At 37.4% G+C, this 26,533-nt stretch overlaps 2 protein-coding genes and 1 non-coding gene across 5 annotated transcripts in view; 2 read left to right on the forward strand and 1 right to left on the reverse strand.

Moving 5' to 3' along the window:
- Nucleotides 1-26,533, reverse strand: part of LOC129755350 (tetratricopeptide repeat protein 39C-like) — a 197,471-nt gene that overhangs the window by 128,907 nt on the left and 42,031 nt on the right. The gene's annotated exons all lie outside the window — the stretch shown is intronic.
- LOC129755356 (aminomethyltransferase, mitochondrial-like) lies at nt 5,931-26,505 on the forward strand. Its single transcript, XM_055751802.1, has 3 exons — nt 5,931-6,314; nt 6,448-6,656; nt 25,734-26,505. The coding sequence occupies exons 1-3, from the start codon at nt 6,026-6,028 to the stop codon at nt 26,487-26,489; spliced, it is 1,254 nt and encodes a 417-aa protein (XP_055607777.1). The 5' UTR covers nt 5,931-6,025; the 3' UTR covers nt 26,490-26,505.
- On the forward strand, nt 23,778-23,850 carry Trnak-cuu (transfer RNA lysine (anticodon CUU)). The gene has a single exon. It is a non-coding gene; the product is annotated as a tRNA-Lys (tRNA).

Here is a 26,533-nt window from a genome sequence, read left to right on the forward strand (position 1 = left end):
TTCACTTTTTTCAACCGCATCACAATCCTACAAGCTTTGTCTTGTCTTGTTTTTTTTATCTTGTATTTTTATCTTATGGTTTTTGATTTTACATTATTTATTTTTTATTGGTTGTTCCTCTTTTTTTTTCAATTTTTTAAGGTTGATTTTTTTCTCAACTATAACTTTTTTATATTTTTTTCTGGTTTAACTTAGTTTCAAACTTTTCTGAATAGTTTATTTATTTTATAGAGATTGAAGGCCATTTACAGCGTTTCAAAGTTCATCGAAAGTCACCATCTTGGGTTGCGTCGGATAGCAAAATTCGACTTCTATTCGTTTATCCTTTTCACCAAATACCCTTATTTTGAAGTTTCATTCAATTTCCAGAGATCTATAGTATTTTAAAGGTAATCGTCTTAGATTTCATTATGGTGTCAGAAAGCGAAATTTAACTTCTTCTAGTTCAGCCTTTTCCCCTACTTTAAATTTTGTGGGGGTTTCATGTGATTTCAGCCATTTGCAGTGTTTTTACGTTGAGCAAAAGGCAAGAAGGCTTCTGAAAGTAATTTTTTTTTCTAATAGAGCCCTTACACCAGATATACTAGAACCGATATACACCACTTAACGAGAAATCGGGAGACGCGAATAGCGCTATCTGGCGACAGAAATGGAACTATTACACTGTGAATTTTTTAGGAGCTTTGATCAGAGATGCCAGGTGTCCTGATTTTTCAATTGACAATCGCAAAAAGTGTGGCGTAGCATATAGAAAAGGCGGAAGTAAAATGATTACTATTTGAATAAATATGAATTATTAACAGCGCATATTCTTACAATTCTTAAAACGTTATCTAAACCCTTAAAGCATCGGCAGCGATAAGTGCTATCCCAGGTGTTAACCCCGGACACATTCTAGGTCCTTTTTTAGCTTTAGCAGTACATTTGCGCACCGGTAAGTGCTAAACTGGTTTCCATTTTAGCCACTAGTGACGCTCCGATAGGTGTTGTTGTTTTTTGATGCTATTTCCTTTTGTTAGCATCTGTCAAATCAGGAGCTGGTCGGTATTCAAATATGGCTCCTGGCTTGCTTTTTCAATACCGAGGAGCAAGTGTCAAAATTTAGTGTTATTATAGCTTTGACACCTGACCGCTGCTGATACTCTTAAACATCGTGATTGTAATATTCCTATCGATTTAGCGCAAAGTTTAAAAAAAGAAAGAATGAAAAGGGAATGTTATTAGAATCATAAACTTTAAGGTCAAGAATTCGTAATAAATGACTAATTTATTATGAATACATAAATAACTAAAAATACATTGATTTACGACACTCGCCATAAAATCTGCCTGCACAGATTTTAGACTTTTGCATTGCAAATTTCCGCCAACACTTAACGAGAAAGCAAACAAACACACATTCTTAATCAAACATTTGCGCCTTTTAGTTTCTTTAAATCAAACTCCATAAATTTTATTTCATCTTTGTCTTTATTTCGAGTTTTTAACAACGATCCGTTACCTAGAATATGTCATACAAAACGGCAAATCAAAATAAGCGGAAGCTTAATACAAATTTTAAAAGCTTAGCTAAGAGACGAAAATTAAATATAGATTAAGTAATAAAAAAAATTTAAATTCAAAAATGATTATTATTAATTTTTCCTAGTTATATTTAAACAGCTTTTTGTGTTTTGGAATATCATTTGTTTTGCAATAGTAAAAAATAATAAAAACGTTTCATTTCAAAACCAATATACATGCCAATACCAATATAATTTCGTCACATTCCATGGCGGGAACAGAATTTTTCCTTCTTGGTAATAACAAATGACATGATGCTTAATGTACACCCAGTATTTATTTCAGTACAATTGGTTTGAATTTGAAAGAAAAAACAATTCTGTTGCATACATTTGTCTCAATTAATAAAAAAAAATCAATCTGTGCCCTTTCAAAATGTTAATCTGGAGTTGTAAAAATGCTGATCAGGGATGCCGTCCGAACATATTTTCATCACTTTTTTTGTTCAGTTTAGGAACACATAAAAAAATAAATTCCGCTCATTCCGCTCCGCTCCGCAAATGAATTCAAAATTCGCACCACCAGCCTTTACTTCTATCATGTTTTTCAGAAGATATGTCACAAGTCTCTCAGGCATGATTCCAAGTCCATAATCAGAAAACATGGATATTAGTTGTTAGCTTTTTGTTTTTTGGAGCACTGGCATTTCTGAAACGCTTTGTTAAAATTGATTTTTTTAATCAATTCATTAATTATAAACATTCAAGAGAGATTATTGTCACGTTATTGCTGGATAAAAGCTCGGTATAATGTCCTTCGACCTAAGATCTGGATTTGATAAATGATCTAACAAACTTTATAGATTGATAATGATAAACCAATTTGTTTGAAAATGTTCAAATATTATCAAGAAAAATCTAGCATGAGACAATAAAAATACCATCTTTTAATACGAATCGTTTAAAACCCCATTTTTGCCAAATTGAAAAGCGACACCCGTCATCTAGTAAAGAGAAAATAACGATATTTCTACGTAAATTTCGTGATATTTTTTTCCTTAACTATTATTAGTAAGCAAAATTTTGATAAACAGTTAAGCAGTTGACCGATTGTATTTAAAACATTATCTTAAAAAAACACTTTATGCGCATCCAAATCTATTTTTTTTGAAACAAAATTTGTTGGTTTACTAAAATTTTTATGGTGCAAGAATAGAAACAAACTATTTCATTTATTATAACTGGCATCCCTGATCAAGTCGAGTCGGAATACACGCTATTCACAAGTTAGACGAATTTCTCGAATTAATGCTTCCATTTTGTCCGCTAGAGGATGCTGATGGTGTCGCCTTCTCATTATATGAAGAAAATAAGTGTGGTGAATATTGTTTCAATTATATTTGCTTACACCCAATACCATAATTGTAGGTTTTTCGCGCGATTTTAAGTCATTTACAGCATTTTAAAGTTCAGTGAAAGTCGTCATCTTGGATTTCAAGTTAACGTCAGACAACGAAATTCAACCTCTTCTAGTTGAGCCCTTTTCCCCAATATCATTTGGGGTTTCACGCGATTTGAGGTCATTTACACTTAAGTTAATCGAAAGGCGCCATCTTGGATTCTAAGATGGCATCAGACAACGAAATTAGACTTCAACTCATAGTTATTCACAACCAATCCCTTTTCATTTAAAAAATCTATCCTCATTTACTGTACTAATGATTAACTACTCAGAAATGAGGAACTTATCCTTAGCGTGTAATTGGTTAGCTTGCGAGAGAAACGTCAGATTTAAGCTTTTTATATGGCTCTTATAAAACCATTTTAAAACTAATTTGCCATTCATCTTACTATAATAAAGCTATTAAACATTAAATTGGCTAACGCCATGTTGGTTGCAAAATCGAAGGGCACAAAATGACGCCATATTGATGAATTCACGATGCAAGTATTTGAAAATATTTTTTTCAGGTCTATTTTTCATCAATTTCATCATGATTGATCATCAGATTTGACGAGGCGCATTTATTTTTGGATATTATTTCATACACATTTTAGCTTAAATTAGTAGAAAAAATGCTCATAATATGGTTGAACCATGTGTTTTCTCTATTAATTTTACCAGATCATATCTCAATAAGGCAATTATCATTACTATCATGTTTAATAATAGCTTTATAAAAGCTTTGGGACCAAAATTTTGAAGCATAATGATTTTATAGAGGTTTTAAAAATTGGCTAAATAGCCAGCTATTAGCTTTATTAGAGTTCTGGTGATGTTATAGAATTCGATTAAGCTTTTTATGAAGATTAATGCTATAGACCTACAGAATTTTACTGGCCCTAATAAAGCTAAAAATTGTTGCTTGGGATGTCCCACTTTTTGTTGGATGTCCCGCCGTCCCGCTTTTTCCTCAAAACGTCTTTTTTTTAATGATAACTTTTACAAATTTCACTTACTTACATTAGAAAAAATCAAACTTTATCTCCAATTTCAATTCATTGGTTCAACACAAAACACAAATTGGTTCTTTCAAATATTACTTTTTTTCTCAAAATAAGCAACACAACATTTTTTTCTTACACTAGAAAAATCAAACTAAGTCCTCAATTTCGATTTATTTGTTTAAAAAAAATATATATACGTCTTTTTTTCTCAAATTAAACACCACATCTCAACAAACTTTTTGAAGACGTACTTTTTCATAAAATAAGCATCAATTGTTAAGAATATACATAAGATAAATACTGCATAGCCCTTAAGTTACAATAAAATTCTGATTCAACCGTTACTGGAGGACGTTCAACCAATGCAAAGTTAATAGCTTTGGTATGAAGAAAATATTGTTTAAGATGCTTCCAAATGATTATCTATCTATCTTATCTATCCAAATCTTAGTTTTCCGAAAGAATCTTAGCAAAATTGCCTTTTATACATCACCCTTTTCAACTTAATTGCCCAATGTAACAAGGATGGAAGTTTTCTTGAGTTTTCAAATTTTTAACACAAATTTGAAATATAGGTAATTGTTAGTGCAGCGACAACTGTGGAAAATAACCGTGTTCAAGGCAAAACATCGTATTAATAGAAGTCATGGAAGATATACTTAGCAACATCAATGTTAAAGAATCCCTAGTGTACTTTCTATGAATAATTTTGGCTGATGATAAACATATAAGTTAGGCAATATAATGAAGCTTTTTTAAGAGTTTGTCGTGAAAAGTGCCCCTTTTTTCTGAAAGTCTCTAGTAAGCCTAGGTTAAGCAAATGCATCATTAATTAAATTAAATTTTTTAAATCTTGCATACGTTTTTTATTACCTTAAAAAAGCTTAAGTTATTTTGATTTTTAATTTTCACAATTTTTGTTTTTTAACATTATTGTTATTTTCCTGATGCTAACTATTTTATCGAAATTTATGTCATTTATTTTTTTTTCCTTTTTTTCAACAGTGGAATTTTTGTAATTTTCTTAATTATAGTTAATTTTATAATTTCTGCCACTTTTATGTCTTTTATCATCTAACATCTTTGTAATTTTTCTATTTTTTTTTTCTTAATTTTGAAATTTTTGTTATGTTTATAATCTTTGCAGTTTTTGTCATTTTTGTCAATTTTGTTATTTTGGTCATTATTGTCATTTTGTCATTTTTGTCATTTTTGTCATTTTTGTCATTTTTGTCATTTTTGTAATTTTTGTAATTTTTGTAATTTTTTGTCATTTTTGTCATTTTTGTCATTTTTGTCAATTTTGTCATCTTTGTCATTTTTGTCATTTTTGTCATTTTTGTCATTTAAAGTCATTTTTGTCATTTTTGGCATTTTTGTCATTTTTGTCATTTTTGTCATTTTTGTCATTTTTGTCATTTTTGTCATTTTTGTCATTTTTGTCATTTTTGTCATTTTTGTCATTTTTGTCATTTTTGTCATTTTTGTCATTTTTGTCATTTTTGTCATTTTTGTCATTTTTGTCATTTTTGTCATTTTTGTCATTTTGGTAATTTTTTGTCATTTTTGTCATTTTGGTAATTTTTTGTCATTTTTGTCATTTTTATCATTTTTTTCATCCGTATAGTTTTTTTCCGTATTGTGTAACATATTTTCAAATTTTATCATTTTTTCTGATATCCTGTGATATTATTGATTTTTTTTAGGATTATGCAACACAGAAAAGTAAAAAAGTTACCAAAATTATTCGTTCTTTTGAGAATAGATCCCGTAAATCACTACTCGAGGCCTTTTCTGGGATGAGTGTCGAGGGTGATCAGCACTAAAAGATGACCTCGTCGATCAACCTATGTTAATCTGAAATTACTACCTCACCCAACTGTCGGACTTGAAAAACAAATTTCGAGAGATAAGTGTACTCCGATTTAATCTCACTTGGTTGAGTGAATTCGACCATTTCCCTTCGGGTGATCTGCCAGTTGTTAATCGAAAGTGAGAGTGATCACATCTTCAGTCGTCTTGTCTTGTTTATTTGTTTTTGTTATCTCAAAGTAGTTCGGTCAGTAATCGATATCATGTTCCGGATTTTATCAAGAGTATCTTTTCGGGGGAATCCGTCCACCAGTCTTCAACGATCGATTTCGACGGGATTTATTCGATTGGTGGCAGCAGGTTCAAATCAGGAACCTAGCAAGACAGCCCTATACGAGTTCCACAAATCGCACGGTGGAAAGTTGGTCGATTTTGCCGGTTACTGGTTGCCAGTTCAGTACAGCGACCTGAGCATCATCAAGTCTCATCTCTACACCCGAGAGTACGGATCGATCTTCGACGTGTCGCACATGTTGCAGACGTATTTGCGAGGTTTGTTGATAAGCCACCGTTCTTCTGCTTGCTTGTTGCCGGTGATAGTGTTTCACTTTTTTTTCCAATTTTCTATCTCGCATTCTTGTTTTTGTTTTTGATTTTTTCGAAACGCGGCCACTGAAACCAACAGGCAGGGATGTAATCAGTTGTTTCGAATCGATTTGTACTGCTGACATCAAGGGCCTGAAGGATGGAACCGGATCGTTGACGGTGTTTACCAATAGCCAAGGAGGAATCCTGGATGATTTGATTGTGAATCGGGTTTCAGCAGATACTTTGTACGTGGTCTCGAATGCTTCCCGAAAGGATGTGGATATGGCTAACATGTCAGCGGCCGTTGTAAGTATTGGCTACTTTTATGGGAATCTAGATCTATTTTTAAGTAACTTTCAAAACAGTTCAATTAGATAATGCTTCATCTAAGCACATAAGATCGGGGAAAATATAAAGATAGTAAATTTATAATTGATTTATAAATGAATGCCAAAATGTTGGTGAAGTATAAAAAATAAAAAGAATTAAAAATTGATAGATTTTCAACCTTTTCTCAAAAGGAGTTGTGTGTATACAAATTACATGCATCAAATGCCTTTTAACAATAGAAAAACAATTGATTGAAAAAGAACTGGTTCATTTAAATCCCGAATCAGATGTTTCACACAAAAATCTGAGAAATTACTGATTTTTTGAAAATAATAAACCTTTCAGATTTTACCTCGAATTTTTTTTAAATTTAAATTGAAGATAGAGATCACCTCTTTTAAAATGTAAAATAAGCTTATTTGAATAATTTTAAGCCGGGTCTACAAAAAAGCATTTAAATGTATAAGTTGTTGCTATTATTTTTTGACATTTTATTATGCTATGTTATGTTATCAATAGATAAAGTTCATACGTTTTTTTATGTTCAAAAAGTTGTGTAAATTATTGACATTCAAATCGATATCCACAAACAATTTTTTTTATCTCTGTCTTCATTTCAAGTTAATGACAACGATCCGTTGCCTTGTTCGGCACAACAAGTGTTAACTATTCTAGTGGTTCTGTCACATTGAATCGTGTATAATGCTCAGTGAATGGCAGCACCTTGCCCTTTAAATGATTCTATACAATTGTCGATTTATCGCATTTGTACTGAAAACAGAACAATTCAGTTGAAGAGATTGAAGAGTAATTATTCACAATGAAATTGCATTCATAAACTAATGATTGGAAAATCTTTAGTTTTTTAACGTATTCTGGCTATTTATTGAGAATTAAAAAAGTTTCTTATTCAATTCAGTACAATTGGTTTAAATTTGGACCAACAATCCAAATGTAGAAAAACTAGGTAACTTTTATAAAATAAATAAACCAGTTTTTCTTATCATAAGCCGATAAAATTTAAAATAATTTAATTTGAATAAACGGCAACTGATCATTGTTTATGGTTTGTGAAAATTTGAAGGCTAGTTTTTTTTACATAATTGTTTTCGAAACAATATTTGGTTCCTTTCATTAAAATATTCGTTGCGATCCTTCGACGGGTCATCCACAAGTCCTCACTCTTTATCACAATTTCAATCTTTATTTGAAAATAAAAAGTTAGGAATTAATAAGGAATAATTGATCTCCACCATATTTTGTTTAGAAATATTTGCAAAGCATTGCATATAGATATTTTCTTGAGATATTTTTTGTTTGCTGGTTGATTCACTTGAAATTTTATAATGCAAAGAAAGACAACAACAATTCTATTTACTATATCTGATATCCCTGACCAAGTTGAGCCGGGAATACATGATATACACGAGTTAGACGAATTTCTTAAATAAGTTCTTCCGTTTTGTCCGCTAGAAAGCTGATGTTGATGGTGTCGCCTTGTCATTGAACGCGTGTGATCAATATTGTTAAGTAAATATCTCCCATTTCAAATGAATTCGAATGTTTAGCACAATTTCAAGGTATTTTGCTTTAAATTTTATCATTACCGTTTTTTATGTAAAAGTGAGATAAATTTGAAGAGAAAAATGTTATATCAATTGAAATTAAATAAATCAAACCGGGCAATCGAGAATGCTCACTCTATTGCCAGATTGCCCGGTTTTATCCGGGTTTGCCCAATTATTTATTACCATAGGGGAGATGGGGCATAATGGCCACCTTAAGGAAAACGGTTATTTAACCATAGATAATAGCTATCATATGGAGGTTACATTATTGTTTCGTGTTCAGACACTTGAAAAGCCTATTCTCTAACGGGCTGAAACGTGAAAAACTAGATGAAAACGTTAAAAAATGCATTTTAAAAATTTTTGCCAAAAGCTGAAAACCAGCAACTGTGGAGGCATAATGAGAACCCCCCCCCCCCCCCCCCCCCCTGAGGCAGTATGAGCCCATTAATCAGGGCAAGATGTGCGTTTTCTGCCGGGGAATCTAGCAGCGAATTCAATTCGATGAAGTCAGGTGAGTCGTAGATTCATCAAACAAAGCAATAACAAAATAATCTAGGTCTGTTTGTAGAATACAAACAATTCACGCACGCTCATACATTATGTGCTTTGTTCGGAGGATGATGCTACTAGCCGTATAATGTAACAATAAAAATATCGATCATGAATTGTAAATGGAAAAAAATCACCTCGAACAGAAATCTAACGCTAGTCTTTTGATTACCTCTCCGAGACCTTACCAATAGGCTTAATCGACGGATGAAAACTAGTCAAGATGTGGCGCTATAAATCAATTTTAATTCGCAGCTAGATTCTACGACAGAAATTGCTCATTATGCCTCGATAATATGGTGCTCTATATGCCCCTAGTCAACAAATTTAAGTAAAAACGTGTTTTAAAATTGATAAAAGTGAAAAATCAAAAATTTTATGATGGTAAAAATTGAGAAACAATGTGTACATCATGTTGCAGTGCGTACATTATAGATCAAGGTTACTTGAGAAACAAGCTAGTTTTTTTTAATATCTCTGTAAAGATAATGAGGAGATTCCTTTTTTGTGAAAAATTAATACTATAGGAAGCACGAAACAAATCCTCATGAAAATTTATTTAAGAAAATACGTACTTTCGTAGAAAAGAGGGTAATGGGGTAATTATGCCCTGGGTGCTCGTTATGCCCTCATCTCCCCTACTTGAGAACCGATTGGCTCAACCCAATCATTCCGATTCGAGTAGTAAGATAGATGGCTGATAAATCGCAGATTTTAGGATTAAAAATTTGTCGTTTGTCGCTTAAAAGAGTAAAATGTAGATAAAAAAAACTTTTTTATTTTTTCAAATTATGGAAGTAAGAAGATTAAAGGTGAGAAGGAATTTAGAGGTGGGACAAAGAATGTATAAAATAAAAAAATAAAGTTATGAAAATCAATAAAACTAATATGTGGCAACACTGGAAAAAGTATAAACAAAAACATAAGCCAGAAATTGATCTATTTTTGTGTGCAACATACGTATCTGAGTTAATCTCTGAATTGAGATTCATAAGAAACGTGAATTCATTACAACGCCTTAAAGGTTAGATAAAGAAAAAATAAAACAAAATTCAAAATTGTGAGTAAAATAAAAACGATTGTTTTTTATTATTCATCCTTATTTAAATTTTATTTAAAGGTTTATTTAAAAAAATCCATTGTTATATCTTGAGTTTGAAAAAAATCAAACAAAGTTTCAAATGTGAATGCTTGATAAGGAAATAAAATCCATTTCGAATTTTGGAAAATTTAAGGCCGGAACATATTTTTTTTGTCCCCCCCCCTTCGAAATTCACAAAAAAATCCGAAGGGGGGTGTAAATAAAATTCAATGAATTATATGGAAATTAAACAAAAATCAAATATTCGAAAGATTACAAAAGCAAAAACCAGATTCTGAAAGATTGGAGCTTTATCACCTTTTGTGTTCTTGATTTTATTGAATTTCCCAATAAAAAATTACTTGATTTATAGGTTTTGTGCAATGATATAGTATGCAATTTAATTGCATATAATCTTTCGGGAAATTTATTTCAATTTATTTGTTTTTCACATTATTTTTTATTATCCCCCCTCGCGATGTTCCAACTCCGAGTGACAAAAGAAGGATTTGAAATTATTTCCGGCCTTATTGAATTTTAATCGATTAAAAGAGAACTTATTCAATTTTATTATCAAGAGTTTCAGTGATTTAAGCCAAAGTTAGAACTGTTATCTATTTAAAAATTATTCCAGTTAACAAAATAAAAAGACTTAAAAAGAGTTCACTTCTGAAATTCAAAATTATAACTTTATATATTCATGATACTACATGTTCAATTATGCTGACAAAATACCGATTGAGAAATAATCAATAAGAAACTGATAAAATAGAAATAAAAACAATGAATTCCAAATTTTAATGTGAATTTTAAAAGCACTAAAATAAATTCAGTTAATACAGTAAAATTAAACTATTATGTTGCAACTTCGATTTTTTTTAGCTTTCAAAAGATTAATTCAAAATCATGATCGATTATAAAACATGATTCAAAATAAAGTAAATTGATGGAACACAAAAATTTCGGTTCGGTTCGGTTAATTAATTTGGAATTTAAAACAAAATATTAAGATGAAAATGATTAATTTTTTAAAAAATTTTGAAGGAGGACTTTTTTGTTTTAAGTCGATCGTGTTGCATTCTTCAGGTGAATTATTTGTCTTGGCTAAGGCTTTCAGAAATATTCTTAAAACGCAATCAGTCAATGACGAAAAAAGTTATGAATGAAAAACCAGTTTTTTTTGCTTCCCTAGTGCAAAGTTAGTACCTTGAAATTCCATTCATGCTTGAGACTCAAGAAACCCCCTCCTCCCTAGGTCAGATCTAGTTGAAATTTTTCATTTGACCTTCCGATAAAATGATGATCAATTTAACCTTGGAGCGAGTGAGAATTATTTTGTTTAGTTCTTCCTATATTAAGATTAGTACACTGCGGTTCGTTAAATTATTCAAAAACGCAAATATTCATGTTTAAGTAAAATAACCATAACTTCTTCAATATTCAACCGATTTTGATAAATAATCCTTTGAAATATTTATTTTGAATGGGAATTTATTATTAATTGAAAATCAGATTTATAAAATGTTAGCATCGAGTCTTAAACTGTAGATAAAACTTAATTTTGTCTAAAATTATGCGTCTTTAAAAAATATTTTTTCTTTCACAATTTCACCAATACCAACAATAGTGTTGACCATAGGCAAAAATGTACTTCAGATGATCCATGGAAAATTTATTTACCTTCACTATGCTAAACTGAGGCTTCAAATTTTTGCTATGGAGTTTGACATATTTGAATATAAGTACAAGTGCTTTTTTTATTTATCCAAAATTTCTTATTTACTGAGATTTTTTTAAATTTCATTTTCGGATTCAGCGCCCGATTTTTTTTTGAAAATTAGGGTCAGTTAAGGAAGTTTACGTTTTTTTTAAAATTTTGTAAACTGATGATATAAAAAATAAACGTTAAAGAAAAAAACTGATTTTAATTTTTTTTATTATACCTATTTTATTTAAATATGGAATACTATTTGAAAGATAAAATTATTAAAAAAAACCATGGAAAAGTTCCAACAAATCCAGTTTGTTTTTTATGAAGAGATTGCACAATTTGCGAAAGAAAGTAAATGATTTCATTCTAATCTAATTTCAGATATAATTTTGCTTAGCACTTAAGCGTACATCTTTTAACGATATGATGGATAGCATCTTACAAATGCAAAAACAACCAGATGATAGAAAACAACTAAAAAAAAACATAACAAAAAATATGAATTCTCTAAAAATATTGAAATTGAAAACCTTCATCATTACAGTGTTACGGAGGTTTCTCATGGTCATCGCCACAAAATAAAATATCGATAAAATAATGTTAATTTTCTATATTGGCAACATTTTACTTTCCCCACCCAGACTCCCGATTTCTCCAGTTACTTTTTTTTTTTTTTTTTTTTTTTTTTTTTTTTTTTTTTTTTTTTTTTTTTTTTTTTTTTTTTTTTTTTTTTTTTTTTTTTTTGTACGCTTTATTTATTGAGGGATTAACCAGCTGCTTTCACCCTCCGAAAAATTAATTCAAAATATCATACATGTCAAATTTCACTTATTCCACACTTTTTAATGAATTTTAACACTTTTTCTTCACTTTCTTTATCATTTCTTAACACTGTTTCTAGCGTTGTACCGTTGATCAATTCCGTTCTCTGGATGTTGTATTTCAAGCAGTCCAAAATGATGTGTTTCACATTAACAACCACGTTGCAGGTATCACACATCGGCGGTTCTTCATGTTTCAGTAGATAATCGTGCGTCATTCTGGTATGTCCTATTCGTAGTCTCGTAAGGATGCGTTGATCTTTTTTGTTTGTTACATCTATCCATTTTCCGGTTGTTGACTTTATTTCTCTAAGTTTGTTTGTTCTGTTTCTCCTCCATATTCGGCTGTGTTGCTCCGAGATTTTCGATTTTATCCATTTTAATGCATCATCTTTGGGTGTTCCCATTGAGAGCATGACACTTTCTCTGCCTATATTCGCGAGGTTATCTGCTTTCTCATTGCCGCTTATACCCATGTGACTTGGGATCCACACGAAGGTAATTTTATCCAGATTGCAGCTTTTTTGGATTTTCTGGATTATCGGGTGTTTCGTCCCGGATTCTAATGCACTCAAAACGCTGGCTGAATCCGTGTATAGCACAGTTTGTGTTGTGGCATCTTTCATGGCATAGTATATCGCTATTGCTTCCGCCGAGAAAATAGAGAAAGTTTCTGGTAATTGCATAGAGACATCTTCTGCTGATGGGTTGAAAACTCCGAAACCTATTTTGCCATTAGCTAAAGATCCATCTGAGTAGCACTCTCCCATGTGAAGATATTTATTACTCTTCATTGAGCGAAAAATAGCAACTGCTCGATCACAATTTCCTCCTGCTTTGAATTGGCGTTTGAAGGACCAATCTATTTTGGGTGGTTTTTCATCCCAATTTATGGTGGTTTCTGATGCTAATTTTAGTATATGCGGTAGTCGTTGGTTAGTTATTTCTTCAAATAAACTATTTGCCCTGTTCAGAAGGAAGTTCTCGCTTTCGTATTTCCTTTCGGCTATCCAAGTAGCCTTCTGTGCCCAGTTTAGAGTAACCAGAGATTTGAATGGGAGTACTCCAGTTTCTGTATAAAGCGATTCTACAGGGGATGTACAGAAAGCTCCAGACACCGTTCTGAGGAAGTTATTGTAAACCGTTTCTAATTCAAATATTTCGTGAGGCTCAAATATTTCCCAGCCATAGAAAAGTCTCGAAATGATTGTGGCAAAACCAACTTTTAAAAGTGTTTCACGACTTCCTAAGCTGGTTAAAACTTGCAGGAATCGGGTTCTACGAGCGCATTCTTTTTTCAGGGTTCGAATGTGGGTGTTTGCGTTTGCTGCTTGATTGATTTCAACGCCCAGGATTTTTGCAGATCTTGTACGCTTAATTTCAGTCCCATTTGCTGTCAGTTGTTTCTGTTGGTAAAAGCGGTGCCTTTTTCCTCTCGTTCCTGAACACATATGCAGTAATGTGCTTTTTCGTGCGTTGATTGTGAAACCGTTTTTATCCGCCCATTTCAGGATGCAATCAATTCCAAACTGCAATTTTTTGCGACATACGGCTATGAATTTACTTCCAACAACCAATAGAATGTCATCTGCGTAGATGAGCACAGAAATATTTCTGGGGATATATTCAAATATCCCATTCATCACAAGGATAAATAGGGTCGGTGATAACACTGATCCTTGTGGGACTCCCGTATCTTGAGGACGGATAGATGAATGTGTTCCTGCTACAGCAACATAAAACGATCGATTTTTCAAGAAGAAGTTACTTTTTTGGAGTGTAGTATGGTATCAAAATATCACTTACGGCTCGACTTCCGACTGGCCCTGCTGCTGCTGTAGTTGTCGTTGCTCGGAGGCCGGTGCAGCGCTTCCAACGCACTTGGGGTGCGCCTGGTGTTCGATGGCGAAGCACGACAATGCTGTGCCGGATGTCGTTTCGGGATCCGATTTCTCGAAGCTGTGTTGCCGTAAAAGATACTCCGCCCCGGCGGAACGGATTGTTGTATTTCCACCGCACCACGGCACCAGATGATTTTGCCAATCCTTGGATTCGAGCGCAGTTGCTGCTGCTGGTGGTTTCACCCGACGCTGTCGTGTTTCCAGTTGTCGATAGACCACCGCTTGAGCGCGTCTTAAGCTGCTTACGGGAAAACACGATCCTGCCGTGTCTGCCATCCTCGCTAGTGTCCATTCTTGAGCGTGGCGGGAGCTTTCAATGGTGCCACCTGAACCTGTCGCGTCTGCTGGCGGATCCTGATTTTGTTGACGAAGCGTGACAGTCGCAGAACGTTTTGTTTTCGATAATCCATCATCCGGCCACAGCTGGTGACGACCAAGATCGCAAAAGGGTTCCACGTTCTCTTTCTGGTAGCCGTACGGCCACTGGATTCGCCCCATACGACACACGTCGGCGACCATGCTTCCGGCTGCTGGGGCGTTGCAATTTGTGCACACGTGAGTGGTGATGAAGGGGTATTTTAAAAAAAGGGTCCTGGTAGTGAGAGCATTTTTTTAAATTTTCATTTAACTTGCTTGCTGAGAGGGTACTTACGAATTGACCCTTTTGGTTTTTCCCTCAGCAGATGCTGTAATTCTCCGGAAAGAACGGTATGGTTCCGTAGCTAGTGTGGAGTTGAAAGAGAAATTAATTTTCTTCCAATTTCTATTGTCACGATTTTCTTACGTTCTCCGGGTTGCTAAGATCTCGTAAAACCGGATTCCGCTTCCAAAGTCCTGCCTTTGCTGACCGGATGTGGCAATCGGAGATTCTGTGGATTGAGTTCTTTTTAGATGGACTCTTACTCGAACCCGAATAGCTTACCTCTTCCAAGAGGTTGCACAGCAAGTACGGTGCTTTTCTTCCCCGGGAAACTGCTTATCAGCAACTCAGCCAATATCAAGGCTACTTTTTTTTTTCACTCGCGCTCTCACCAGCTTTTTCGAAACCGGAACTTTTTCGGCACGTCAACGCTCGGACTGTCGCGGCTGGACGTTTTTTCACTTCGCTGCTGCCAACTTTCCGAAACGAAAAAACTGACAATTCCCAGTTCGGAAAACTGCTTCGCTTCGAGAAGTTCTGTCAACGAACAGCCGAAATTGCTCCAAAATTTTGCAGTCTGGGATTTTCCGAGTTGAAGCGCTGCACTCTTATTATGTTTATGATGAGTTGTGGGTTTTTGTCAAAAAGATGTTGCCATACGCTCGTATCATATCTATTTTAAGGTACATTTAATATTGATTTAAATCAAATGCAACAACAGGACGTGGAACGCGATTTTATAATGTAAATTTACAAAATAAAAAAAGTTGAATTCTTAGAAGAACTGAATTCCAATGGCACAAATATTACTAAATTTACATCACATATGATGTAAAGAAAAAGAAGCATCACATATGACGGAATTTTCAGTGCGAGTTAATTATTTCATGCCTTTAATATTTTACATGTCTTTCATATTTACGTTTGTTTTAGTTAACAGACGTGTAATATTCAACTCGCACTAAAAATTCTATGATATGTGATGCTTTTTTTTCGCTACATCATGTGTGATGTAATTCATCAAGTTTTTACGATCCCACAGAATTCTTAACATTACTGAATTAGAAATTTATAAAAATTACACGACATGACATATTTAATATACACAGCAAAAATTATTTACTGTAGAATTACAGCAAATATCCTGTAACAAAAAGGAGCAGGACATTTACCGCAATTTTACAGGTCGTAAAAAAATTGCACGACATTTATTTTTACGTGCGCATAGTTTTTTACAGGCAGTTGTAAAATTACAGGCCTGTAATTTGAAGCTGTGTACGCGGTACAGGGTTGTAGTTTCTACCTCATTTTCAAAGATATTATAATATTAATGAATGAAAGGAAATGAGACACGATAAATATTAAAACGAGACTATTTTTAATGCTATACTTGGCAATATCATTATACAATCATAAAAAATCCTTTTCCTCCATCTAAAAACGGCTAGCAATACGATCGTTTTCAATACGACAGGCGCTGCTTAAATAGTCCGGTGGCCAACTTTCCCCGATGGCTGCCATTTTGATCAGCGACTGGAATATGACCCGAAGTGCTTCCATCCGGTGGATTTCCGTGAAGACATCCTAAACCTTTATTGGATTTTATCGCTTGGATTTCTGAAACAAAAGATTTGTAAACTTAGAATCATCACAGAAACTTGGAAAATTGTGGTAGTATACTTTCGAAAGCTTCCCGAAAACTTCCTAAATTCATCAGTCAATTAACGTTGTTGGTAATGAATCTGAGCTGGTGCCAGCCGTGCAAACCGGAACCGGATGCAGCGTGACTGCACAGCCGTTCAGTTCCAGGCTTGTAGAGCGACCGGGCACATGCCAGAATGGTATCAGCACTGACCACATATTAGATTTACTAATAACAGCAGATGTTGATTTGATCTTCCTGTAAACCTGTTGGAGTTAAAAAATAACAATTATTGCGCATCATGAGGAAAGATTTTGGAGTCTATCTTATAAAAAACAAAAAAAAATTACCTTATATGAATCTGTTTGCTTGAAGCCTCAAACGTGACCTAAGCAAGGTTTAATCTATGCTTTCACGATGGCCTCTTTGGAGGAGCTACATTACTGTCCGGTTGCCTGAAATCGAAAATAAAAATGTTAGAATTTTTTACCATTAGGATATTTTAGAAAAAATACGAATGTTTATGTTATCAATTGTATGGTTAATATAACATTTGTTAACTGTTTTTATCATATTCTTAATTTAAACTAATGCAATCGTTAATAGTTTTAATACCATGTATACTTTTGTTAGTTTTAATAGCCCCATACAGTTCTCGTTATTGTTTTTTTTTTATCTTTCAGTTATCAAGAAAAATAAATAAATATAAAAGTAAAAATAAGAGTTCAAAATAAGTTAAGTATGAAAATTAATCAGTTAATTTAACATAATTTAAATGAAACTCATTATATTTAAAATGATGAACTAAAACATCGTTTAGTACAAATGGAAAACAAGAATCGTTTCAGGCGGATTTAAAATTTGAAAAAAAAAAAAAGGTAATGCAAAATAGTATTAAATAATGACAACATAGATACATACCGGTTGCTAAACACAGATGGCTTGCGTTGGATTGCTTGTTTTTTGGAAAACCGCTTTACTCGTCACCAGGAATAACCAAAACTGGCCAGTAGAGGGTTATTTTTATTATGAACGATCTGAGCCATCTATTCCCTGGTGCTCAAGTACGGGGAATTTTAACGCCGCTACGTCCAATTCAATAAGAAACGAGGCAAAAAAAACCGGCGTAGTTTATTGTCACTTTAATGTAGAACTCTGAAACAAAAATAATTATTATACACTTGGTTCCAATAAAACCCATTAAAACTTACGTCTGAACCATGTGAAGATTCTGAAGGCTTCGTTTCAAGTAGTGCCTTCCTCCTTCAAGCCTGTCCTAGCAAAGCTTGTAGTATGATCGTTTTATTTATTTGAGAGATTTTTCCCAATTTTTATCATTGTTGTACATATTAATCTGTTAATTTCCATCAAGACTTTTTAAATAGTTCCTAAAATTGAATGTTAAAAAATTATTATGCCCGTGACATTAACATTATATAGCAGTCACAATTTGGACTCTGCATTTTAGAGAATAATTTTTAACTAGGAAGCTAATTTTTTTAAGTATTAAAGTTTTTCCTGTTTGCTTAGATAGAATCTGTCTTTAAAATTATCATTTGATAAAAAAACACTTTTTACTTACATACTTCCACACCTTCCAACAGGGACAAGAATTTCCTTGTAAGCCAACCGTGATAGTTTTTTTTACGATCAGAAATTTCCCCTTATCACATGGCGCTCGCCGACTAAATATTCCACCGGGAGCATATGTATCCGTACCGTAACTTCAGATGGGGCGACGGCATTGTTACTGGGTGGATTTGATGGAGATGGAAAAAGCAGTCATCAGTTAACCATTGCTGGCGCAAAACAATTATTTTTTCTTATACCAGCGACACGGGATTCCGATTTACCTGCCTGCAAAACAGTGACGTTCGATCAGAATTTTCAAATATATAAAATTACACCTTTAATTAAATATGTAATAACTTACCATTTTAAAATAATTGTTGCCTTCATCTTGCAAGTTGTACCTTTGATGTGCTTAACCTTTTGCCGGCTGGTTGTCATCTTCCCTCCAGCGCTGGTTTCACAAATTCCAATCGCTTTTTTCACTTTTGTAATGAAGCACACTATTTTCTCAGGCTGCAACAGAGCAATATAAAAAATCATTCGCAAAACCAAACAATCAGGTGAAAATTTATATATTGCACCGCACTTGCATTTTTCAACCCGAAAAATGTAAACAAAGCGATTGCTTGTCGGTTTCAGACGGGTTTGAGTCCACGCTTACAGTAAACGCTAAATTCAGTAGCAAATGGGTTATTTTTTCTCGAATTGAGCAAATTTCAAAACGAAATTATAGAAAGATGCAAACTCGATTTTAAAAATTTAATTTTGGTAACGAATTGTAATGTTTATTTTTTGCTAAGATGGACTCAAAAATTTTATGCAGCCACAATCGCTCGAATTTTACAGTCCTGAAATTCAAAACCAGCCTGTAAATAAGACTCTCACTTAAAAATAAATGCTCTGACATGTAAAACTCCAGTACATGTCCTGCTCCTTTTTGTTACAGGACATTTACTGTAATATTAAATGACTTAACATTTATTTTTCAGCCAATCAATTCAAAATTACGTGATTTTGAAATTAAAGGTTGTATTATTTTAAAGGTTACCATTTTCAATGACACGTAATAGTCCATATTTTTTTCTGTGTAGAAGGATTTTTTTCATCAAGAGATAAGAAAATTCCATGATTGAATGATATTAACAATAAATATAACAAACCAAATTCCAATGGGAAAATTTTTATTTCAATATTCTGTGATTTTATAATTTACAGCATTTTAATTTTACACGTTGCAAAGTTTTACATCATTTTTCATTTTAAATGTTGCAAAATGTTACTGGCGTGCAATTTCTAACAACCACTGGCAATTCCATCATATATGATGCTTCTTTACATCAACATCACATGTGATGTGATTTTACAGATTTTTTTTCGTAGTGTTTGCCGCGACCGAGACTCAATCTCTTGACCTCTGGATTAGAAGACTTTAATGCTATCTTCTAGGCCACGGTTGGCGGCTAGCTATTGAGGACTTGGTCTTGCATGGGATTTAAAAATGATTCACATTTTGATGTTTTAAATTACTCAAAGTCTTTTACAGTATAAGTTGTTGTTCGAACTATTTTCTCAAAGGGAGAAAGCAATTTTGATAATGTGTATCGTATCAGGTCAGGTTTTAGAAATGGTGTACTCTTAAAAGTGGCACGTATATAAAATTACTGGGATATGTAAAAAGAAACTTGACAAAACAGTTTGAAGAATTTGAACATGAAATCCAAAGTTGTTCCCACCAACGACAGAAAACCACCAACCAAAATGAGCTATGCTTGTTAATGTAAAAAAGCCGTCAGTAGAAAACAGTTCTTAGTTCCCATTCTCAAGAAATACCCATCTTATTCTCTTCCCTATCTTATCATGATTGAATTCCCAGGATGATAGAAAACCCTGGGCAAACGGCAGACGGCCAATGCAGTGCTTTTTTTTTGGTAATCGGTTGTGGCAAAAAGGTTATGAGAATAAACTTTCGTTTGCAACCGACTCAGATGGTGCACTGGGTAAAACATCGGACTGGCAAGCTTATATGAGATGTTGCATTTAGTTCGATTCTCACGATTTTTTTTTGATAAATTATCCAATACGATAAAAATTCTATCAAATGTTTTTCTTGTTTCGCTTGAATGTAGTGGTCTGTTACCGAACGAGTAACATTGATTTGATTTTTTTTTGAATAAAGTAACTGATGGGTTGGAATTAGGTTAAAACATTATAAATAGCTTAGATTAGAAAGACAACGGCGGATTCGAATTCGAACACGTGGTGATCAGCGCAAAGTAGGCCAAAACTTGAAACGCACATGGCCCAAAGCGTTGCGTAAGCTTGAAACGCAACACCGACGACAACCACGCGTTCTGGAAGAACGCAGATAAGCAGCGAACATCGAGATGCGAGGTTTCTTGGTGAGTCAAAGCGCATCACCAAGTCTCTTGGTTCCCGGCAGTGATCGAAGGCAGACGTACCCAGAAAGTGCTCCGCAAAGTTAAGGAGAATATCTAAACCGATCCGAAACAGTTCCATCGTTTAGATTAGCCAGACCTTGTGTGCCAACAAGACGGACGATCAGCCGTGCAGTGCGAGTTAACGAATAGTGTGTGGTGGTAAACCGATACGAGAAGTGTACCAACCTATTCGCGCAACATGAACTAAACCCGTGCGTGCGAATCCAAGCAGCAGTGCGCGTGGTCGACCAGCTAAAGCGAAACCCGTGAACAGCCATTAGCGCGTGGTCGGTTTGCCCGTCCGAGCCGCCGAAGGAGAGAGAGAGAGAAAGACCGCATCATCCAGCCGGTAGTGCGGGGTATCGCATTATCGCCTCCATTTCATCCCGACGATCGATCCAGCCGAAGATCGAGGTACGCGCCTAGTCCAAAGCGCGCGGTCGGTCTGCCAGCCGTAGGAGAGAGACCGAACTGACCAGCCGTGAGTGTGGTGCGTGGTTCCGCACTGCTCCCGTCCCTTTCAGGCGCCGCCCGGCGTGTGGCGACTCCGAAGTTCGTCCGAGTGGGCCGATTGCCCCGCTACCATCCCGACTTCGTGTGCATTCCATCCGACAGCCAGAATTCGCCGAATAAATCAGCTTTAAACCAAGGTAACTTTTTACTTAGGAATCCACCCATCCGAAAACTCCCCCAGCCTAACATACGCCCTGAGACCCAGGAACAAACGAGGCCTTGAGCGCCCAAACCCGTTAGTCCCCGTGGCTTTAGACCAGGGACTGGGTGTTGCTGGGCAGCCCCTTCTGGGTTGACCCGTTCCTGGGGAAAAAGCAAAGTTTCACCTGGCGCCCAACGTGGGGCGATTCCGCGTGTAATAACCGTCCTAGTCTTCCGGTCCAAACTGAGACAATTCCGTGTCCGCGTTCTACCGAAATTCCGAAGTTGAACAAGCGCAATCCGTTTTCCCGAGGAAGAAATTCCTCCTTGTTCAGCACCGTATTTACCTAAACGTGATTCGAATCCATTTTTGGAAGAAGTACCCGCAATGTCTAATGTCCGTACTCACGAACCCCTAGAAATTCCCAATTTTAACATCAGCCCGATTCCGGTAACTTCCGCGCAACCGCCGTTCGAGCAGAGTCCGCGACTTTTCCCGAGTTCTCAGAACTACGCGAAGAAAAGTGATTCCGGTTTCGCAGTGGAAAATCAAAAAGTACTCCGGAAATGATCAAGGTTTAGGTTTGAACGAGTTCATTAATCATGTCCATCAACTTGCCATTTCTGAGCAAGCGAATTCGCTTGATTTGTTCGATTCAGCTGTGCATTTGTTTGAGGGGGCAGCTCTTAATTGGTATACCGTGCATCGTCAACAATTAACCGGGTGGGCTCACTTGGTAGCAGAATTGAAAAATGAGTTCCGACACCCAGATTTAGATTCGGTTTTACGTGCAAAAATTTATTCAACTCGACAACAAAGGGGAGAATCATTCCAGAGCTTTGTACTTCAAATGGAAAAACTTTTTCTAGCAATGAATCACCCTATTCCTGAATCTGAACGGGTGGAAATATTGAAATCTAACTTACGCTACGACTCACGAAAATCGTTGGTCGGGAAAAATGTTCGTTCAATGAAGGATCTTATAACTTTGGGGAAGGATTTAGATGCAACAGACTTTTCAGTGTTTTCCCGAGTGTTTGGTCCGACTAAAAAGGAAAATTGTGCCATCTCAGAGGGTAGAAAATCTCCTAATTTGTCTCGTCCGTTTGAAGGTTATGACCGTCCCAAAAATCCGAAAAACTTCCCTGATAAAAGTAATAAAAACCCGTTTTCCAAACCAAACCCGAAATTTGCGAAACCCCCTGGTCAAAGAATCTTTGTCAATAGTGAATTAAAATCTCCAAATAATTCGAAACCCAACGTGAATAGAACCCATATCGTTTCCTCAGATTCTGAACTAGGACCACGTAACAGTAGTAAGTTTCAACGAGTATTAGCTAACTACGAGCCGTCAGTGGAAGGAGAATGCTTCAATTGTGGTGATCTCCACGATTTGGATTCCTGTCCAATTCCGAGTAGAGTTTTCTGTTATCGATGTGCATTTAAAGGTTTTACCTCAGAAAACTGTCCCTATTGTCGGAAAAACTAGTTAGGGAAGTCCTTAAGCCGCAGGAACTTCAAGTAGCGCAGACTCAGAATTTCTTTCATCAGACATGACGAATTTAGGTATCTGCTCACGAGTTGTTCGTAGGTGAAACTTTGCTTTTTCCCCAGGAACGGGTCAACCCAGAAGGGGCTGCCCAGCAACACCCAGTCCCTGGTCTAAAGCCACGGGGACTAACGGGTTTGGGCGCTCAAGGCCTCGTTTGTTCCTGGGTCTCAGGGCGTATGTTAGGCTGGGGGAGTTTTCGGATGGGTGGATTCCTAAGTAAAAAGTTACCTTGGTTTAAAGCTGATTTATTCGGCGAATTCTGGCTGTCGGATGGAAAGCACACGGGGTCGGGATGGTAGCGGGGCAATCGGCCCACTCGGACGAACTTCGGAGTCGCCACACGCCGGGCGGCGCCTGAAAGGGACGGGAGCAGTGCGGAACCACGCACCACACTCACGGCTGGTCAGTTCGGTCTCTCTCCTACGGCTGGCAGACCGACCGCGCGCTTTGGACTAGGCGCGTACCTCGATCTTCGGCTGGATCGATCGTCGGGATGAAATGGAGGCGATAATGCGATACCCCGCACTACCGGCTGGATGATGCGGTCTTTCTCTCTCTCTCTCCTTCGGCGGCTCGGACGGGCAAACCGACCACGCGCTAATGGCTGTTCACGGGTTTCGCTTTAGCTGGTCGACCACGCGCACTGCTGCTTGGATTCGCACGCACGGGTTTAGTTCATGTTGCGCGAATAGGTTGGTACACTTCTCGTATCGGTTTACCACCACACACTATTCGTTAACTCGCACTGCACGGCTGATCGTCCGTCTTGTTGGCACACAAGGTCTGGCTAATCTAAACGATGGAACTGTTTCGGATCGGTTTAGATATTCTCCTTAACTTTGCGGAGCACTTTCTGAGTACGTCTGCCTTCGATCACTGCCGGGAACCAAGAGACTTGGTGATGCGCTTTGACTCACCAAGAAACCTCGCATCTCGATGCTTCGCTGCAGACGTACCCAGAAAGGCCCGGCTAGCTCAGTCGGTAGAGCATGAGACTCTTAATCTCAGGGTCGTGGGTTCGAGCCCCACGTTGGGCGCCAGGTGAAACTTTGCTTTTTCCCCAGGAACGGGTTCAGCCCAGAAGGGGCTGCCCAGCAACACCCAGTCCCTGGTCTAGAGCCACGGGGACTAATGGGTTTGGGCGCTCAAGGCCTCTTTTGTTCCTGGGTCTCAGGGCGTATGTTAGGCTGGGGGAGCTTTCGGATGGGAGGATTCCTACAACAAAAAGTTACCTTTTTTAAAGCTGGTTTATTCGGCGAATTCTTGGGCAGAAAGCACACGGGTGGCGGGATGGAACCTCCTGGTTGGACCTTCGGGGCAGTCGTCTCTCTTGGTCGGGTCGTCTTGGGTCGCCACGGGCCGGGCGACGCCTGGAGGGAACGGGAGGAATGCGGTGCGGTACCACGCACCACACTAACGGCTGCCTGTTTCGGTGTCTCTTCTTCGTCTCGCTGGCAGACCAACACCGCGCTTTGGACTAGGCGCGTACCTCGGTCTTCGGCTGGATCGTCTACACGCTCGGACACGGCGTGTGAGGCAACGGGAGGCAATAATGCGGTACCACGCACTACCGGCTGGATGATGCGGTTCGGTCTCTCTATCGACTCGTTTGGGACGGGCAAACCAGACCGACCAACGCAAGCGTAATGCCTGGTCACGCACACAAGGCTGGTCGTCGTTGATCTGGTTCGCGCTGCTGGCTTGGCGCGCTTGTTTGCCGCACACCTCGGGCTTGGTTTCCGGCGGCGAGCTAGTGCAGACGTATTTAGACAGTGCTCCGCAAAGTGTTGGGACAATAACGAATTCCCACGGTCCGAACAAAGATCAGCGTTCAAGTTAGCCCGCTCGAGTTTTGTACCGATCATCGCCACAGCCAGAGACCAGCTTGGACCGAATCCCATCTCCCGTGTGTGCGTGACCGTCATACGCGTGGCTCGATCATTTTCCGTCCGCATCTCATCCAAGCCCGAGGTGTGCGGCAAACAAGCGCGCCAAGCCAGCAGCGCGAACCAGATCAACGACGACCAGCCTTGTGTGCGTGACCAGGCATTACGCTTGCGTTGGTCGGTCTGGTTTGCCCGTCCCAAACGAGTCGATAGAGAGACCGAACCGCATCATCCAGCCGGTAGTGCGTGGTACCGCATTATTGCCTCCCGTTGCCTCACACGCCGTGTCCGAGCGTGTAGACGATCCAGCCGAAGACCGAGGTACGCGCCTAGTCCAAAGCGCGTGGTTGGTCTGCCAGCGAGACGAAGAAGAGACACCGAAACAGGCAGCCGTTAGTGTGGTGCGTGGTACCGCACCGCATTCCTCCCGTTCCCTCCAGGCGTCGCCCGGCCCTTGGCGACCCAAGACGACCCGACCAAGAGAGACGACTGCCCCGAAGGTCCAACCAGGAGGTTCCATCCCGCCACCCGTGTGCTTTCCGCCCAAGAATTCGCCGAATAAACCAGCTTTAAAAAAGGTAACTTTTTGTTGTAGGAATCCTCCCATCCGAAAGCTCCCCCAGCCTAACATACGCCCTGAGACCCAGGAACAAAAGAGGCCTTGAGCGCCCAAACCCATTAGTCCCCGTGGCTCTAGACCAAGGACTGGGTGTTGCTGGGCAGCCCCTTCTGGGCTGAACCCGTTCCTGGGGAAAAAGCAAAGTTTCAGGTCATGCATCATTTTGCTTGGAATCTCGAGTCTTTATGCCAGTAATGCATTTCCAATCATATCATCTTTGGTAATAAACACTTTAAAGCGCATTTTCGGCACAGAGATTTGCTAAATAGGCATTGGATTTTTTTGCAATTGTTTCTATGGGTATAAATCTTGATTCATGAAAATGCGTGTAGATGGGATTATTTAACATTCACGCTTTTTGCATATGTTCTGAAGGATATCGCCAATTCATGGATTTTTTTTTTCAATATTTCAGGCCGCCTTCCGTGCCCAAGGAAAGGATGTCTCGGTAGAGTTCCTGCCAAGCGAGGAACAGTCGTTGTTAGCCATCCAGGGACCCCACGCTGTATCAGTTCTGAAAAAACTTTGCACTAAAAACCTTGATCAGTTGTACTTCATGAACACAACAACCGATACGATTGCCGGAGTTGAGGGATGCCGCATCACTCGATGCGGATACACCGGAGAAGATGGCGTAGAGGTGTCCATTCCTTCTGCTAAGGTTTCGGAAGTTGCTTCCGCTTTGCTGGATCCTAAAGTAGGGAACCTAAAGCTAGCTGGCTTGGGAGCTCGAGATTCGCTGCGAATGGAGGCCGGTTTGTGTTTGTATGGAAATGATATTGATGAGTCTACAACTCCAGTGGAAGCTGCTTTACTTTGGTTGGTGGCCAAACAACGACGAGCAGAGAATAACTTCCCGGGATCGGATGTGATTCTGAAGCAGATCAAAAACGGTGTTACGAGAAGGAGAGTCGGATTCAAGATGGTTGCTGGATCTGCTCCTGCCCGGCATCATGTAGAGATCTACGACAACGAGCAACATAAGATCGGGGAAGTAACCAGTGGTTGTCCGAGTCCATGTTTGCAGCAGAACATCGCCATGGGCTACATCCGGGAAGTTTCGAAGAAGATCGGAACCGAAGTTTCATTTAAGGTTCGAGACAAGTTCTACCACAGTCATGTGGCGAAAATGCCCTTCGTACAGACCCATTATTATCAACCGCCGAAATAAATGTTGAAACTTTTTAATAACACCAAATTTCTTAGTTTTAATTT

This window comes from Uranotaenia lowii, chromosome 3 (genome assembly GCF_029784155.1).
Source record: "Uranotaenia lowii strain MFRU-FL chromosome 3, ASM2978415v1, whole genome shotgun sequence".
Classification (NCBI taxonomy): domain Eukaryota; kingdom Metazoa; phylum Arthropoda; class Insecta; order Diptera; family Culicidae; genus Uranotaenia; species Uranotaenia lowii.

Excerpts from the sequence above, each read along its gene's own strand:
- LOC129755356 (XM_055751802.1), top strand. The coding sequence starts at position 6,026 with ATGTTCCGGATTTTATCAAGAGTATCTTTTCGGGGGAATCCGTCCACC. Across the intron at positions 6,315-6,447 it reads GTTGCAGACGTATTTGCGAG|GCAGGGATGTAATCAGTTGT; the intron begins GTTTGTTGATAA and ends TGAAACCAACAG. Across the intron at positions 6,657-25,733 it reads CTAACATGTCAGCGGCCGTT|GCCGCCTTCCGTGCCCAAGG; the intron begins GTAAGTATTGGC and ends TCAATATTTCAG.